This window comes from Myzus persicae, unplaced genomic scaffold (assembly GCF_001856785.1).
Source record: "Myzus persicae strain clone G006 unplaced genomic scaffold, MPER_G0061.0, whole genome shotgun sequence".
Lineage (NCBI taxonomy): Eukaryota > Metazoa > Arthropoda > Insecta > Hemiptera > Aphididae > Myzus > Myzus persicae.
Window position 1 is genome coordinate 1876716 of NW_019100469.1, and position 17521 is coordinate 1894236.

A 17521-nucleotide genomic window follows, 5' to 3' on the forward strand; every position below is an offset into this window, starting at 1 on the left:
ATCTTATCAGTTTTGTGATTTTGAGAATATTTGGTTATTTTTTTATTGGTTGACCTAAATTTGATAGATTCAACTTAAGTATTACATTAAACAATTTTTCATAATTTTTTTTAAAAACAAAAAATATTATGATATTATTTTAACTAAAAAATATATTTATAAAATAAACAATGAACTTTTGACTTTTGAAGGATCGTATATGTAGCGTGACAAGTACAAAAATAGTATATGGGTTTGATATAATTTAACCCTAGGGTATAACGTATAGATTAAAAGTGATAGAAATTTAATGTTTAAAATATCTGGCAAACAAAAACCAAATTCACTTTCCTCGGAGATTATAATTTCAGCGTCTAACAGTAACGTCGCGTTTGCAGGTTCGTCTGATTGCACAGTATGCCTTTGGGAAATGGATACTCTCGACCTGCTCAACACCATCGCTCTACCCGGACCAGTGGAAATGTTGGACATATCGGTCGACTCGATGTTCCTGTTAGTGCTGTGCGAGGGAAACCAGTTGTGGCTACACGCACTGGCGACGGGTACGCTCATACACAACTTAAAAGGATACTGTTCCAAAATCATGTCGATCGCATTGGCCGAAGACTGTCAGCGGGCAGTGGTAGCCGGCGTTGACTCCAGGGTGTACATCTATGACATACATTCGGGAGACTTGGACCTCGTGCCAATATCTACGGCACCGCACCACAAAGAAGTGATCGCCGTGAAAATCACCAACAACGACGACTTCCTCGTCACAGCGGGTAAGCAACAATATTGAGAAGTGTATTGAGTGATTGTGTGAGTGTGTTGTGGGTGTTGGAGTGATGTATGGTGAGGAGAGTTTTGATTTCTTGCCTCTCACATCATGTCGTTATTATATTAGGCAACGGCAAAATCGCTTACTGGAATTTCCGAAAAATGGGAAGCGCGCACACGATCAACAAACAATCGTCTCCGTTGTCCCGAAAACCACACACCAGTGCCATCACCTGTTTGGACATATCGCGAGACGGCACAATGGCTGTTACAGGTATGATATGTACATAATAAGACAGGGCTCGAACACTCTTGAGCATATTAGCGTTTATGAAGCGTCAATGCTGGGACTTTAAAGAAATTCAATGCCTAAAAACTTTATATTGTTCTCCGATACGTTCAAATCTAGAGTATGGATCCATAATATGGAATTCATCCCAGCTTGTTCAGACAAACCGTTTATTTATAACATAAAATACACCATTATATCATACTTTTCCTGAAATACTAGAAGAAATAGGTTGGTTGATTCCAACTTTTTACACCCGGTCAAAGTTTGCTTTTATGAGTCGTTAGACTCACAATCTTATAGTTTTAAGAACCAAAAAGTCTTATGCTTCGGGTTTGTTACTGTCATAATAATTTTCATTTTAACTTTGATAGTGAATCAAAACTTCAGTATTCATTTTTAAATTTTGAATAAATTGTTTTCATAGATATAAGTTGAAGATATTATCTTCATATTCAAAAATATTGTTAATTTGATTATACAAAACAATAGTTGATACATAATAATTATTTATTCGTAAGTTAAATATTTATTTTAAGCAACTCTATTGCCCATTAGTTATCAATAAACTAATCAATCAAATAAATAAATAATATTAGGTGCGATTTTAGTCAACTTTTAGCGCGACCTAGTTCAAACTCCGATAATACTTATGAGACAAATGTTCTTACTAAATTATAAAATCGGCTTACTTACATGTCTCCCACACAGGTGGCTTGGACAGTCTGGTTAACGTCTGGCATCTGAACGTGGAGAGCTTAGAAAACGTCTATAAACTGAACAACAACGAGCTACACTCGACCATGCACGGCCACACTGCCGCTATAACGTGTCTAGCCATCGCTTCCAACGGACTTTTCGCCGTATCCGGTTCAGAGGACAAACTTGTGTTGGTCTGGGGCCTAACCGTGGGCAATGCCGTTTTCACATTCAGCGTAAGTACACCTTATAATATTAAGGTAGGTTAAAATGTAAGCTTATATGCCTATAATATACTCGGAGTTGTCTGTAATAACATCTTAGTCTATTTCAGCGTCTTTTAATTTTTGTTTCTCATAAAAATCACTGTTGTTTGACCAATCGACAGGGCCACCAGTCAGCCATCACTGCCGTGGAGGTTACCTCAGACAGCGAGAAGGTCGTGTCCAGTGACAAGGCGGGCGTCATAGCAGTTTGGCTGTCAGACAATGGAACGCTACTCAACTCGGTGATATGCCCGGCGACCAACCTGTCAGTGACCAACAACATGAAATACCTTGTCAGCGGTGACGGCCATTTTTCGTAAGTCAGAACTCGGTAGACATTGTTTCGATTGAGTCCGTATAACTGAACTAAGTCTAAAGCGATCAGAATCATAATACTGTTATTATTTTACTACTAATGCCAAAATTGGAACGGGAATGTTGATATTGAGGAGTTTTTAATTATTTAATGGATTATTTTTTATTTTAGGAAACCCTAATACTTAAAAAAAACTGCAGTCAATTCCCGGGTACTTTTAATATTATTTGATGACAATTACACGATTTCAATATCTAAATTACTTACAATTTACTTACATTTCAAACCCATATTTTATTTTGCTAATTACTAGGAGTCTGGAAATGAGAAGTTATAGAAATTGCTTATTTTTGTCAACGAATTCTATATATGAGTAAAAATTATATTCTATAACCTAGTGCATTCATATTTGTAGTTCATTTTTGATATTTTTGCATATTCTGGTCATATTTTCAATATTTCGCATATTAATGATTTTTCATGAAGATAGATCTATAAATGCATTTTTGGTAATTTCGTATTAATTTTTAATACAATTTAATCCATAAAATAATCTTTGAACACAAAACCTATTATTTTAAACCTAAAATATGTAGCGTATATTTATTATTATTTATATTTTATAATTTAATTAATTAATAAATAATTAAAAATCGGACAAAATTAAATTTGTATTCATATAATGTTATTTTATTCCAATTCTTAATAAAGTCGATTCAGAAACCTCAATCTTTTCATTTTTGTGAATCAAAACCTAGCAAGTCACGATACCTCAGTATATATTTTATGATGGTTTTACATAGGCTGCACATCTGGCCGTTGTCTATCAAGAATGAGGGAGGCCCTTGGACTGAAAAATGGCCGGTCAGTCACACGGAAGAGATAACGTGTTTCGTGATAACCTACGACTCGTTACAAATAATCACCGGGTCCAAAGACATGTCGTTGAAAGTGTGGCAAATCAATGGCGGTAAACTGTCACAGGTACGTGTATTACCGACACGGATATTATCTACCCACCAGTCCCTCACTGATGTCCCTGCGGGTGTAGACGTGTAGGAATATTTTTTTTGTTTAAACAATTACGGAAAAATATGTAAGTAACTAAACTATTAAAGTCGATAAACTGAACAATAATTATAATGATGAAATTAGTTGCCATTTAAAAATCAAAATGTAATAAAGGTTTCGCAGTAAAAATAAATTTTTTAAGCTATCGAAATAAGTATCGACCTCTTCATTAAATTTCATAAAAACGATCCATCTCCCACTCGTCCACTCACTCACTACCACATCATGTGAATACTGAATATATTACACATATTCTTGTACGTACGCCATAGGTGTTAGTCGGACACGAAGACCAGGTGACGTGCGTGGCCGTAGCCATCAGCGACAAGTCGATCGTTGTATCAGGTTCATGGGACGCCAACTTAATCATATGGGACATACACACGGGCGACGACAGACACCTGCTAACCGGTCACTTAGGCCACGTGACGTGTGTCAAACTAAGCGGTGACGGTTCGGTGGCCTTGTCCGGGTCCGACGACAAGCGCATAATCGTATGGGACACGAAACGCGGTGTCCCACTGACGTCACTGCAACTGCACCTCCCCATTTTGGGCCTCTCTATGTCCACGGACGTGACCCGGGTTGCGGTACACCTGTACGAGAGCCAGTACTTGCCCATCACACAGCTGATGAACACGCCCGCACAGTACGTCAAGGTTCCGGTGTTTATCAACCGAGGTATGAGCACTATATTGTAATTATAAATAAACGGAACGATAAATATCGATAAATATAGCATCAGTTATTGAATATTTTGAAGAAAAAAAAGGTTTTCACAAAGCGAGAATCTCGCTAACAAGTAACAACTCGCGACTGGAACCGTACCAAAAATAGTCGGACAACTTTTTAAAAAATGGAAGCTATAAACTCTTAATTAAATATTTTAAAAATTGAAAATGAATAGGTACTAAACGCATGTTTCCGTGTTAATGGCTTTTAAAAATCAAAGGTTGTTAAGCATTATTTTCAGCAATAAAAGGTGAAGTATTTTTTAAAAATATTCTTAACATGCGTTTAGAGTCATCATAAGCCCCTTACATATCCCTACATATCCGATGTTTCACTTGTCACAAAAAAAAAAAAAAACGTCATAAAATATTAGATAGAAAAAAATAAAATAAGGTCACCTTCGTCGCTTTAGACCCATCGATTAATGAGCATAATAACTTATATTAGGCGCGTGTCAGGGTGAACGACCAAAACATATGAAACACTATAATTATTTAACTAAATAAAACTGAAAACTCGATAAATAATATAATAAACTCAGTGCTCGAGTTGCGTGGGCTGTAACCCATATATATATAGGTACACGCATGACGTTTTATTACATTTTACAACGACAAAAAAGTCACTCTTGATTTACCGAGATTTATACAAAAACGCAAACAACGTAAAACTATTATAATAACCTAAAACGAATACATTATAATATTGTATTACAGCTTAAAAGCGAATTAAAATTTGAGACATTTTATTTTATTATAATTGTATTCTCGGATCGTTTTAATGGCCGTCCCGTGTTTAATCATAAAGTGATTTTTTTTCAGTAAAATTACATCACGTTCGAGTACACAATGAAATGTGTGCATCATACACGACCACGTTTGAGTACCCACTGCACAAACCCCGTCCAATTATTTTATGGTACTACTTTTCATTTTTTTCTTTCTGCCACGATAACCACTCCTATCTCTTGAACTTTGTCATACCATTTTAAATAGCTCTGCACTCTACACTCGTAGTACCTATACACAGGTAATTCGAGACATTTTTTTTTACTCATTCGCCACATGACTCAGTTAATTTTTCTACAAACAATCCATTGATATTATTTTATAATACCGAGTGAGAAATGGAACCGAACAAAAATCTGTAGTATTAAAACAGGAACCTTTTGAAATTTGATAAACCTAATCGATCCTCCGTCTTCTCCCGCCACTGAAACCATTACTTAAAATTATTCTTTTAAGAACCATAGTAATCGAAACCTGAATTTTTAGATAAAATTGTTTTAGGGTTATTACAAATTTTCAGTTTTTAATAAATTTTATTTAAAACCCTGGGGAACTAGCTTTTGCTGTATATAGATTTCAAGTGTACCTACCTCGTCATCCAATAGGTCATTGTAATTTAACTAACTAATTGTTGTGTTAAAAGAATTGTTATTTGAATTCAATGATAAATCATTTTCTATACAAAAAAACGATTCCGTCACTCACCATAATTAACTTATAAATTAAATGATTTCCATATTATAATAATAACCGATTGTAAAATAATAAATACAGACGAATTAGAAATATAAACGTAGATATTTTACTATTTTACTCTCAAGATTAGAGTAAATGCATAATATTATAATACAACATAATATTGTTAGTTATAGCACAATGCACCCATAAGCGATGTATCAGCAGAGATATAAGTTATGATAATTATTAAATTGTGAATTCACAAGCATCGAATCGTACTAAGCATCAGTAGGTATTTAACAAATTGAAATTGAAACATCTTAAATTTGTATTTCGACGAACGGTAATCTATAAAATCATTATTGTTCCAGTTCCGAGTATAATATTATGAGTTATGACAATACTACTAATATTATTTTGATCGTATACCTATAACAGTCATTATGATGATGTATTGATGTTTTTGTTATGCCAATATATTCTAGAACACAGATCTCTAGCCGCCAAAAAACCCATGAGGAGGATGTTGATCAAAGAATACTCGTTGGACTCGTACACGTGGCAACGAAAGTACGCACACTTGACCTCGTCGATAACACGGGCTGCCGTCGACGAAAAGCTCCGCCGGTTTTCCGTCTCGGCCAGCATGGAAGAAATATCGAAACAGGCCAATAATAACGAGAACATGGGATCACAGGTACGTACTCACACAAACGTACAAATACAAGCGACTTCAGTGACTACTATCCACACACATTTTTGCATGTTTTGAACGAGAGATTTACCTATTGACCAAACCACTCGTGTTTACAGAATCTGGGTCCAGAGCAGGCCGCTTTGGCGCAATCACAACACTTTGACCAATTGATCGCCGAATGGAACAACAAACGGTCGCCTTCCAAATCAACGAGCCGACCTAACGTGGTAAGTGCCTTCTGACATCTTACCTAACTTAAACCAAAGGCGGTGTGTACATGAATTTTGATAAGTAGTTATACCAGTGGTCGTATAGGTACTACATTCGACAAGTATAATCGAAGAATGTAACAATTTTATAAATCGATTCTTCCAACGGATCCACTACAGTAGCTTAGTTAATATTTTTATCCGAGATAACGTGGAATCATAATTATTGTTATTATTATGTACCAACATAAGTAGACGGGACGCAAATAAAAGAGAATAAATAAAAAAATCACTATTTTTCAGGTAGGTAACAAATTAAATTTCCAATTTCTATATTGACTGTAATAAGTTCGTCTTTTTCACTATCCACACAAAGATTTATAAGATAATGAATAATTAAACAATAATTACTGTTTTGGCAAAACAAATAAAAAACTATGACACAAAACATTGTATTTTACACGATAGTGTAGTGAATAATAATAAAAAATAGTAGAAATGCCTCTATTCGTTTTACAACTCACTATCCTACTACACTTACCTACAAACGTTATGATTTATAGTGATCTTGTGGTCGTTATGTCTCGTTATGTTATCATTACAAGATCCGTGATATCATCAAATCAAGATCACCGCCATCATATGTTACGATAATATCTTAAATGTTATGTCTTGTGTAATATGTCATTACTGCAGGACATGTTAGTATTATAATGACGTATAATAATGTCATTATAGGTCACCGAAGTCGATTTCTGTATTTCTACTGATCAGTCCAAATAATACTATATATTAATATTGTTGTATGCGGACTGTCAGAGATGAGAGATCCAAATGATAGTGAATTTCCAATGAATAGTTAAGGCGGTATTCAAACATTTTAAACATTTAATATAATAATGGTTTATTATACGCGAAAACTATATTGACGCTCAAGTTACGTCGATGTGAGTGGTGTGGAGGCTTCAGGGCTAACATAGCAAAGAGTTTTTATTTTGACAATCGAACGTATATAATATGCACTTCATCAACACTTATTTTGAATACTGGTCACCCATCACGTAAACAGCATGAGATCCTGGTACTTTTGGGATATAGAAAACCTACTACTTCCTACCTATATTTTCAACGATCTCTAAAAATTTGAATTCGTTCACGTTCGTGTTCTTTGAAAAGACAAATGCGTTCATTTGGTCGTTCATTTAAATTTTTTTATTTAATTTTTTTGAATCGTTAAATACTTAACGAAACCGTAAGCATTTTAATATTGTTGTTGTTGTATGTCGAGCAGTGGCCACAGGAATTGCATATTACTATAATTCGTAATCAAATGATTAATATATCAGATAGCCCGGTACCCACATACAATCACACTCACACTATTATAAATTATAATCATGGGCGACTAACAGGCATGCCACTGGCGGCAGCAACGAAATTGCATATTGCCTAAATATTGCTCCTTAGTAAAGACACACGGACAGGCCCCGCTGTTGAAAGCTAACCATTTTTAAGGGGTTGGATTTAGGCAATATCTTATATTCATCGTGAGTGATGTGTGACTGTGAGTGTAGTGACTGATCATTAGTGTGCATGAGTTCCCCGAACGCTTTATGAAATTAAAGATAAACTACGGCTAAGATACTTGGAAATCCGTAACGTACGTACGAGTAGTCACACGTCACTATATTTTACGATCAAAAAAGTTTCAACACTAAAGTCTTAAAAAGCGGGAGAAACATTTAAACAGTACCAAAAACCGGATTTTAATTTTGAAAAGATATTTGAATTCCCAATTCTCTTTTCCACGTCATGTAGGAAATGGATTTTCGATTTATTGTGTTGTATAATTAGAATAGTAGGTACCCAATACATTTTTTTTTCAAAATTCATTTTTACTTTAGTGTAACTAAAAAAAACAAATTGTTTCCTACAAAACACAGACAAGAAGCAAAAATATTCAAATATTTTTTCAAAATTCAAATTGGACTTCTGGAAGCTTATTTATTTTTATTCCGCTAATTGGTCTGAATGTACGAAAAAAATTATTTGCTTTCAACAGCCTTAAAGTGACCTGAATTTCAAAAATAAAATGGTCACTTTTGTCTAATACTTACAAAATTGTAATTTATTAGTCTTTTAATAATGAATAAAAAATCATTAATACTATCGTACTCATGAGTTATTACAGGAATTGAAAAAAGGAATGTCATACATAACATCAAAAAAATGTTACGCTTTTATACCTAACAAAAATCTAGGAACAATAATGTTACAGTATGATAGTATTTTACCTATGTTGAAAATGTGTAAAAAAAAAAATTACTAATCAAATAAAATGAGCTGGGTAGTTGAAACAGTTCATTCTTAAACAATATTTTTTGTACAGTATGTTTTACAAATTAATAATATAAAATTTAAATACATTAAATATCCGACAGCATAGTGATGTTCAAAAGTTCCTGAGACAAATTCACAAATCCCCGTGGATTTAATCCATCTTAATCTTCATTTAAGATTTTTAACACAGTCATAACAGTTAGTGGTTACTGATTTGTAGTCACACTCATTTTGGTGGTTTAAACCAAGTATAAAATACAGGACTAAAATTATATTCAACTGCATCATGACTATTTTATTTTTTGTAACCAATAGGCTTACTCGTATATATTATTATTAATTATTATTGTTATTTATAATATTTATATAAAAAAATCTCAAATTTGCAATAAAAAAAATTATGTGCTACTTATCGTGATCAAAAATGGCCATGAGTCCTTGAGATAGTGTAGCTTTCTGTGGATTAAAAAAAATTTCAAATCTATTAAGTAGTTTCAGAGATTACTCCGAACCAACGAACAAATAGTTCTTCTTTATACATTATAGCATAGATAATTATACGGTGTTGGAAACATATTGTTTTATTGATATTAAAAATATATTATACTATAGATATTGTATATATATTATTATACACCAGCTGTTCCACCCGGCGTTTGCCGTTCAAAGATTTTTTTATTTATTTTAATGTATGCTTGATTGAATGTTTTTTAACTTATGTGCCGTATGTATATCCAGTGCTTTTTTTGTATGTGAAAAGTGTAAGATCAAAAACTGAGTTTTTGTATCCAGCAAGACAGTCAAGTGAAAATCGATTTATGTGCAATTTAGTACTTACTTGGGTAGGCAATCAGCGGACCACATGCAAACAGTATATCTGCAGATATATATGAACTACAGCACGTGCAACTTAGTCACATATACAGGCAATATATGGCAACTGTGCTCATTAAATACTCGTAATCTTTACAATTAATTTATAAGAAAGATCACCAATGAATAAATATTTATTAATATTTATTTACCCACTGTTATTCAAATAAATAAAATGAAGTGAAATAATACCAATTTCCAAGCACATCTATAGCATTTGAAGAACCACAATAATTCTAAATGTCGAGTTCAACGTTTTGTAATTTAGTGACAAATTAAGTAATAATCACAATTAAACTGTTGACATTAACATTCATTTTTTGGAAATAATATGGCGCCACTAGCGTTTTTTTTTTAATTTGATTTTGTTGAGCAGATTGCGCCATTATTGTATTCCTACAACCTCTTATTTTCCCCTTTAGAGGTTAAATCCCCAAATGATGCCAAGTCATAGTAGCTATCTATAAGCCAAATTTCAGCCAAACCCGGCCAATGGTCAGTCAGTCATCTTATCATTTTCATTATTATTTAAACTAGTATATTATCTATATTAATATATATAAAGACGAAGGCATCCAGATGTACGCTCGAGGTGATCTCTGAAAGTACCAGTCGGATTTGAATAATTCCTTTTGCATTTAGTAGCCCAATTCTTAAGGAAGGTTGTATACAACTTTTGACTCAAAAATAAAACTTGAAGAGGGGAAATAGTGGTGAAATAAGAATAAACTGGTGGCGCCAACTATCCAGTATAATAAAATTAGAAAAATAGATTTACAATGTAAATTGTCGTGCATTTATTCTTGTTGTTTAAGTAAATGGTTGCCATTGGTTATGTAAATATTACATAACGTCATTAGCTATTATTATAATTAGTAGAAATATAGCAATCGTCTAAATAACCATAAAGAATATTGGTTTTACATGAGCTGAAAAAAATGCATATGTGAGCTACCCTTAAGCTGCCTTTAAGAGTTGAGAAAATATACACGTGTTCCGGACCGTACTGCTCCTACAGAAAAAACAAGCTAATAACCTACAGTTGATGCCTTTTAAAAAAATACTTAATATAAATATAAATATAAAAAAGTGCTTGTTACAAGTACTTGAATATGAAGTGAAATATCTTAACAGAGGGTATGAAAAAAAAATTATCACCCGTCACAGTTGGTATCACATATGTATTAAGCTTGTACTGAAAACAATTTTAATTAAGAGTTATGACCATATATAATAATTTTACTTTTATAAATTAAACTTTAGTCAATACTTAATAATATTCAGTGTCATTTAATAGCCTCATGAATCAATAATCATGTATTTACATATGATTTTTTTTAATTTGAAAATGTAATTCCATAGATTTGAATACAATAATTATTTCATAATGTTTATAACTGTTGACCTTTGTGTCACAATTCAGTTATTATTTTTAAGCAAAAGATTATTTCTAAATTAGTTATTACTTATTACACTGCAGAATTGTGGATTCGCTTAAATGATGAGTATAATTATGATATTATAAAATATGTATACTTCGAAGAAAAAGTACTCGACGATCGGGTAGCCAACATCACAAGGAGTTTTTATTTTGGCAACCGAACGTACAGATGCACGACGTCAACACACATTTTTAGTACTGGCCGCCTGTCAGGTATACTGCATGAGATCCTGGTACTTTTGCGATATGGAAAACCTACTACCTACTACTATCTACGGAACATTTTCGTTCTCGTTCATGTTATTTAAAAAGATGAATTCGTTCATTATTTGGTCGTTCATTTCAATTTTTTTATTTAATTTTTATGAATTGTTTAAACACCTACTTATCCAAAATAGTGAAAATCATTTTTCATTTTATTGTTGCCGTGTGCTCACTGGAATCGCACTTACCAACTTTATTTTTATAATTCGTAATCAAATAAGTATAATAGGGATATTTAAAAAAGAAAAATGTTATTATATAATATTATAATACTATTATTAATATATTACATGTATTAAATGGTAAATACATTTGAATGTCTTAAAAAGCCTTACAGGAAAAACTCTCATGCATCGTAGAGTGATCGGATTTCGATCATTAAAAGATAATCATCCGTCACAGTCGTCATCGCCGTCAAGTATTAAGTTAATATTAGAAAAATAAAAAATAAAATGTTTAATTGAAATTAATGTAGTATAATTATTATACAGAGATCATTTTTTATAAGTTATTACCATAGAAACCATAGAGTCATGAAGGCAAATAATTTTGCACTCAAATTTCTTGAGAAGTTTTTATAGCTATATTTATAAGCCTATTATGGCATATATGTTGCTATAACATAGGCCTATAGGGTAGCTCACACATGAAAATCGAATATTTTTTATTTATAAATAGATTTGTCATTGGTTGCAGAAAAAAAAATTGGTATAAACTATCTTGCCCGCCACGCGTTGCTACAGGATATATCTAATTAATGTATTGTTTGTTATTCAAATTTGTATCTACATCAAAAGGCAACATCCGTTTGTTTGTAGCTGAAGCTGATGGTGTCAAAAACCATTGAACAGATTTTGACAAAAAATTTAGATTGTTCTTAGAGATATCCAGAAAATGTAGAGAGTAGTTTGGACCAAGTTAAAAAATATACCAAATTCTATATTCAATTAATTTCGATGGATTTGTTCTCAAAGCAGTGCACCGATGCGATTTATCATGAACTGATGTAGGTACACTAACACTGAGATACACCGATATAATATAGCTCTGTATTTTGTGATTTTTGATTTTTATGTCTGGCAAAGTCAAATTATCTACACAATTGGTATTATATTATTTTATTTTAAGTGATATTATCATGTATATTCAAATCATAGTCATAGTCAAATCATAGAAACAAAAATATAAAATAGTATGTTATGTAAAATGCGTATTGAATATTTTTTTCTACTCTCATTATTATCTAATTTACTGTATCTCTAATAAGACTTGCGTCATATTTTGTTTAACTATAGATATATGGAAACAATTATTTTATATCTATTGAAATATACTTTTTCTGTGATCTTTATTATAATTTATATGACAAAATATCTCGTTAATTTAAACGGTAGGTAATAACAATTATTGTAAATAACGTTACACTATTACAATAAAATTAATTTTGGTATAATTGGTACACATAGTTGTTAACTAAACTTCATAAATATTTTTAAAAAACTATAATCCTCTCATATTTATTTATGGAAAAAAAATAACTTTTAACCAACTACTTCCACGACTGTCTGCACTCAGCATCCAAGTCGATGACATCCGCGTTTTAAGTAGTATACATTCTAAATAATATTATTAATTTAATCACGTGTTATTCTTTACATATAATTGTAATGGAGTGGTTATGTTCAGGTTCTGAATTGTATATACACATATATGATGCATCACACTATTATAATATTATATACTTAGTACATTATATTTACCCCCTAGCGAACAAGCTATAAAACGCAACCCGTTTATAATAGTGTATACATAATATATTATTATAATTTTCTTCCTAACCCGCCGTTAAAGCCTATGCAACATAATATACAGCAGGTTAACGATAGTACCTAATTGTTATTGTTTATTATCAATTGTACATAATAGCAAATTACTGGTACCGCAAAATAATACATGGAGGTTACCAGCTACCTACTGCAGCTGTATATAATTTTCCAGCATAAGTTTCAAGTCTGCGGGGCCCACCTCCCTGCCATCACCCGCAAGAGTAAATTATGAGGGTAAACGCGTTCGAAACCTTTTGACCTTTTCATTCCGTACAATAGTACAGGGTTATACACTTATGTCTTATGCTCTTGTTTTCCCATCGGTCATATACATTTCCGTCAGTAGGATAGTAGTAGGTAATTATTTATTTTCTATTTTCTATTTTACACCATAATGGGAAAACTACGTATAAAAGTTGTGATACTTTTTTCTAGACGTTCAAATCTATGTTAATTTTGATATTTTATAATGATGATCTTTTACGTCGAATTCGACAAGTTAAAAGCATAATTATTATAATATATTTGACACTTTGTTCATTCTGCCAAATTTTCTAATAATTTGAATATTTTCAAATTATGAACATTTTAAATCTTAAAATGTTCTTTTTGAACCTTCAGCGTTACACAGACATCTCAAATAAAGATATTTTGGCTTATCAATATAAAATCGGGAACAATCACAATATCATAGCCGTATAAGTATATTTGTTGTGAAATGTAGAGGGTCGAGCATGCAGTTTTTGTGCTCATTATAAAACTAAGTTCATTCACCCAAATAAATTACTACTTCAAGTACGTAGAAATATATCAGTACGACAATATTATGCAATAATTATATAAATGCGTCTCAAATTCGTACAAAAAATAATAACTGTCAATAAATTATACTTAATAAAAAAAACTAGATGTTCGGCGTTATTTGAAATTCAAAAGTGAAAAATGGGATTGCGTTTGGTTGTGGCACCAGTTCAATTAAATTTAATTTGCCTCGTTAGTATTTTCATTGCCTTTGTTTACAAACGTTTAGGTATATTGTTTATAACGTTCGTTTTGTATTTAAAATTTGTGTATGATACCAATACTTCTCTAAGCGGTCAATTTGTCACATAGATATATAACAGATTATGTTTAATTTTAACGGTGGTAGATACAGAGAAATTGTGTTGTATTGTGCATTCGTGAACGTTATTTATTAATCGTTGACTCAAAGAATTTTTAAATTCTTTAAACTTTGGAAATTTAGGGTAAATTTTTCTCGCTTGTTTAAATTAATAATACACACATACATATATAATACAGAGGTATAAGCATAAAGAAATCTTCAAACTAACCAATCTAATTTTTTTTCAGTTTTTATCGAAACAGAACTCGAGATCAAGCAGACAGCATTCGGCCGACGAAGAGAGCCATGGCAGCGACGGTCAGTATACTCATGGTATATTCGTATATTATTATAATCTCTACTTACAAATATTAATGTAATTTTATACATACAAGCGCTATAAAAAATATATACATGTATTATTGACTACTAAGCCATATCGAAAATGATTTACTAAGCATGTAAAAGTGAAGGCTTTCAACCTGCAAGCTTCCCGTTATTAATACATTTATTCAAATTCTGAGTTTTAGAATTTCCAAGTTCACTTACTGGAGAACAATATCCTAAAATACTTCGATTTTTTATGAGATTCAAAAAAAATTCTTGTGATGTACAGACATTTTTCATAATGGAGATGTAAAAATAGGATGTTTCTCATTTTAAAATAATAAGTCTGCAACACCGCATGTCCGCATATGATACTTCTTAAATAGTAGTCATTCGAAAATATGATCTTCAAGAACAATTAAAAATTCAAAAAATATACAGATTTTGAATAGATTCATCATAATAAAGGATAAAAGGGATGCGCATGTTTGGTGAATCGCGCTGTTATACGACTGACTTCCCACGCGATAAATGTGAAAATTAAATTTGAATTATATTAGACTTCGGGTAGGTACCGATGGGATACCATTTTAATGGTACAAACATAGGGGGAATGGTAAACTCCTACAAATTTAGTGTAATCTCCTACAAAAGATAGTGTTTACTCCTACAAAAGATAGTGTTAACTCCTACAAAAAATAGTGTTAACTCCTACAAAAAATTAATACCGCTCGTATTGCTGTAAAAAATATCAGTCTTGCAATATATTAACACATAATATAAAAACGGTTTGAAAAATATAGTTATAATAATATAATAAATTATAATAATAGTATAATACATTTTTAAAATATAATAAAAGTGTTAATAAAATAATAGTCATAATCATTTAATCCAAAAACAAAATATGTTTAAATTCAATAAAACAATACTATTAGTTAATATAATTTTTTTGAAAAATATAATAAAAATTTTAATAATACAATATTCATAATTATTTAATCCTAGAACAAAAATTGTTTGAAAAATATAATAAGACAATAGTCAAAATCACATACGTTTAAAACAATAATTTTTGAAAAAAAATGATAAAAAATTCAATGAAACAATACTATTAGTTAATATAATTTTTTTTGAAAAATATAATAAAAATGTTAATAAAACAATAGTCAAAATCATATAATTTAAAATTAAAATTTTTTGAAAAAAATAATAAAAAATTCAATAAAACAATACTAAGTCATAATCATTTACGTATATTTTTATGGCATACTTTAGAGATAAACTCTAAACGTGAAATTTCTCCTCGTATATATTTATCTTTTTGATTAAGTATAAATTGATATTAAGAAATAGTTTTTGTCTGTCTGCGTTGTGTTGTATGACTAAATTTAAGTAATATTACCCTATTTTTTAAAAGGAAAAATTTCTATGTAGGAGATTACAATATCTTTGATTTTCAGGTAAAAATTTTAAAAGGTTATTAGTGTAGGAGTTTACATTTAATGATGATTCAGGTAAAAAGGTTATTCTTGTAGGAGTTTACATTTGGCCAAACATAGAAGAGTGTACCTACATTTGGACATATTTTATTCTTCGATTCTTTGCACTCTTTAGATTGGAAGCACTTGCCAATTTTTACTTGATAATACATATGTTCGGCTTTATTTGGATCAGCAACCATTATTATTTATACATAAAATCATATAATTTGAAATAGCTATGAACTTACTATATCATAATATTATCATTTTTATTTCTAAACATTGTCATTACAATATTTTTAGAAACATATTATTGTAAAATAGGTATTCTAAGTAATCGTATCTATATTGCATGCAAATATTAAGAATACCTAGTAAATTAGGTAGGTGCTTTGTGTTTGACAGAGACACGGGGTGAAACATTTAATAACATTGAACCGTAAAAAAGCAAGTGTATCTACTTCTGTCTTCTGCAGTTGCACGTCTTGTAAAATTAATCGAAATGGCACTGATAGGTAGTAGGTACGAGACGCTCCTGGAGGAACTTTGGGGGTGGTAAATTTTGAATGGATTTTTTTATGTATTAAGCAAACATAATTATAACTTTAAAATTATGTAAAATGTTTTTTCTGTTGACGCATTGTGATTTAATGGAGATTTCTCCAAAGTTTATTTTAGGATATTCTCTCAAATCTATTTTCATATGAACAATTCCTTGGATAACTGATGACGACAGACCGCAGGGGCAGGGCGGCAGGCTTCAGCTAACGTTGTTGTAAAATAATAATAACAAATAATATGTTTATTTTATTTAAACGTTATACTTATACAGTTATACCTTATACCTATAAGGCTATAAACCTATTTGATTATCGTTCTGAAGTTAGTAGTTACTGTAGTAGTAATCAACATCGAATAACTTTATACTGCGTCCTTCTGTCTTTAGTTCGTTCTATTTTATTCAAAAAATACTAATAAGTATTAAGTACCTACCCCACATATCTAATTTAAAAAATTTCAAAAAGAGAAAATCACAAATTACGGAAGAATATAACTTCCAAAATAATGATTTTTGCAATTGTTTTGCACAATTGCACCACCGATCTTAATTCATGTTAAACATGTTTCAAAAAATAAATATCTGAAAAACGCGATGTATTGGAAATGAATTTGTTTTCCTTTATTTGAGATACAAGTTATTAATTAATTTAAATTTTGTTATATAACTCGCTATCATCGCCAACGACCATACCACGTTGAATACACCAGTTCTCGTCCGATCACTGAAGTTAAGCAACGTCGGGCGTAGTTAGTACTTGGATGGGTGACCGCTTGGGAACACTACGAGCCGTTGGCG

General features: G+C 31.3%; 1 protein-coding gene across 3 annotated transcripts in view; it reads left to right on the forward strand.

Annotated features, from left to right (window-relative positions):
- Positions 1-17521, forward strand: part of LOC111035758 (NACHT domain- and WD repeat-containing protein 1) — a 203424-nt gene that overhangs the window by 181141 nt on the left and 4762 nt on the right. For 2 of the 3 annotated variants that reach the window (XM_022317549.1, XM_022317625.1), the window contains exons 16-24: positions 378-764; positions 887-1033; positions 1760-1983; positions 2136-2329; positions 3133-3313; positions 3673-4081; positions 6084-6295; positions 6412-6522; positions 14602-14686. In XM_022317549.1, the coding sequence (XP_022173241.1) occupies positions 378-764; positions 887-1033; positions 1760-1983; positions 2136-2329; positions 3133-3313; positions 3673-4081; positions 6084-6295; positions 6412-6522; positions 14602-14686 (1950 nt within the window). The remainder of the gene's footprint in view (positions 1-377; positions 765-886; positions 1034-1759; positions 1984-2135; positions 2330-3132; positions 3314-3672; positions 4082-6083; positions 6296-6411; positions 6523-14601; positions 14687-17521) is intronic. The other variant, XM_022317702.1, reaches the window with a different exon arrangement.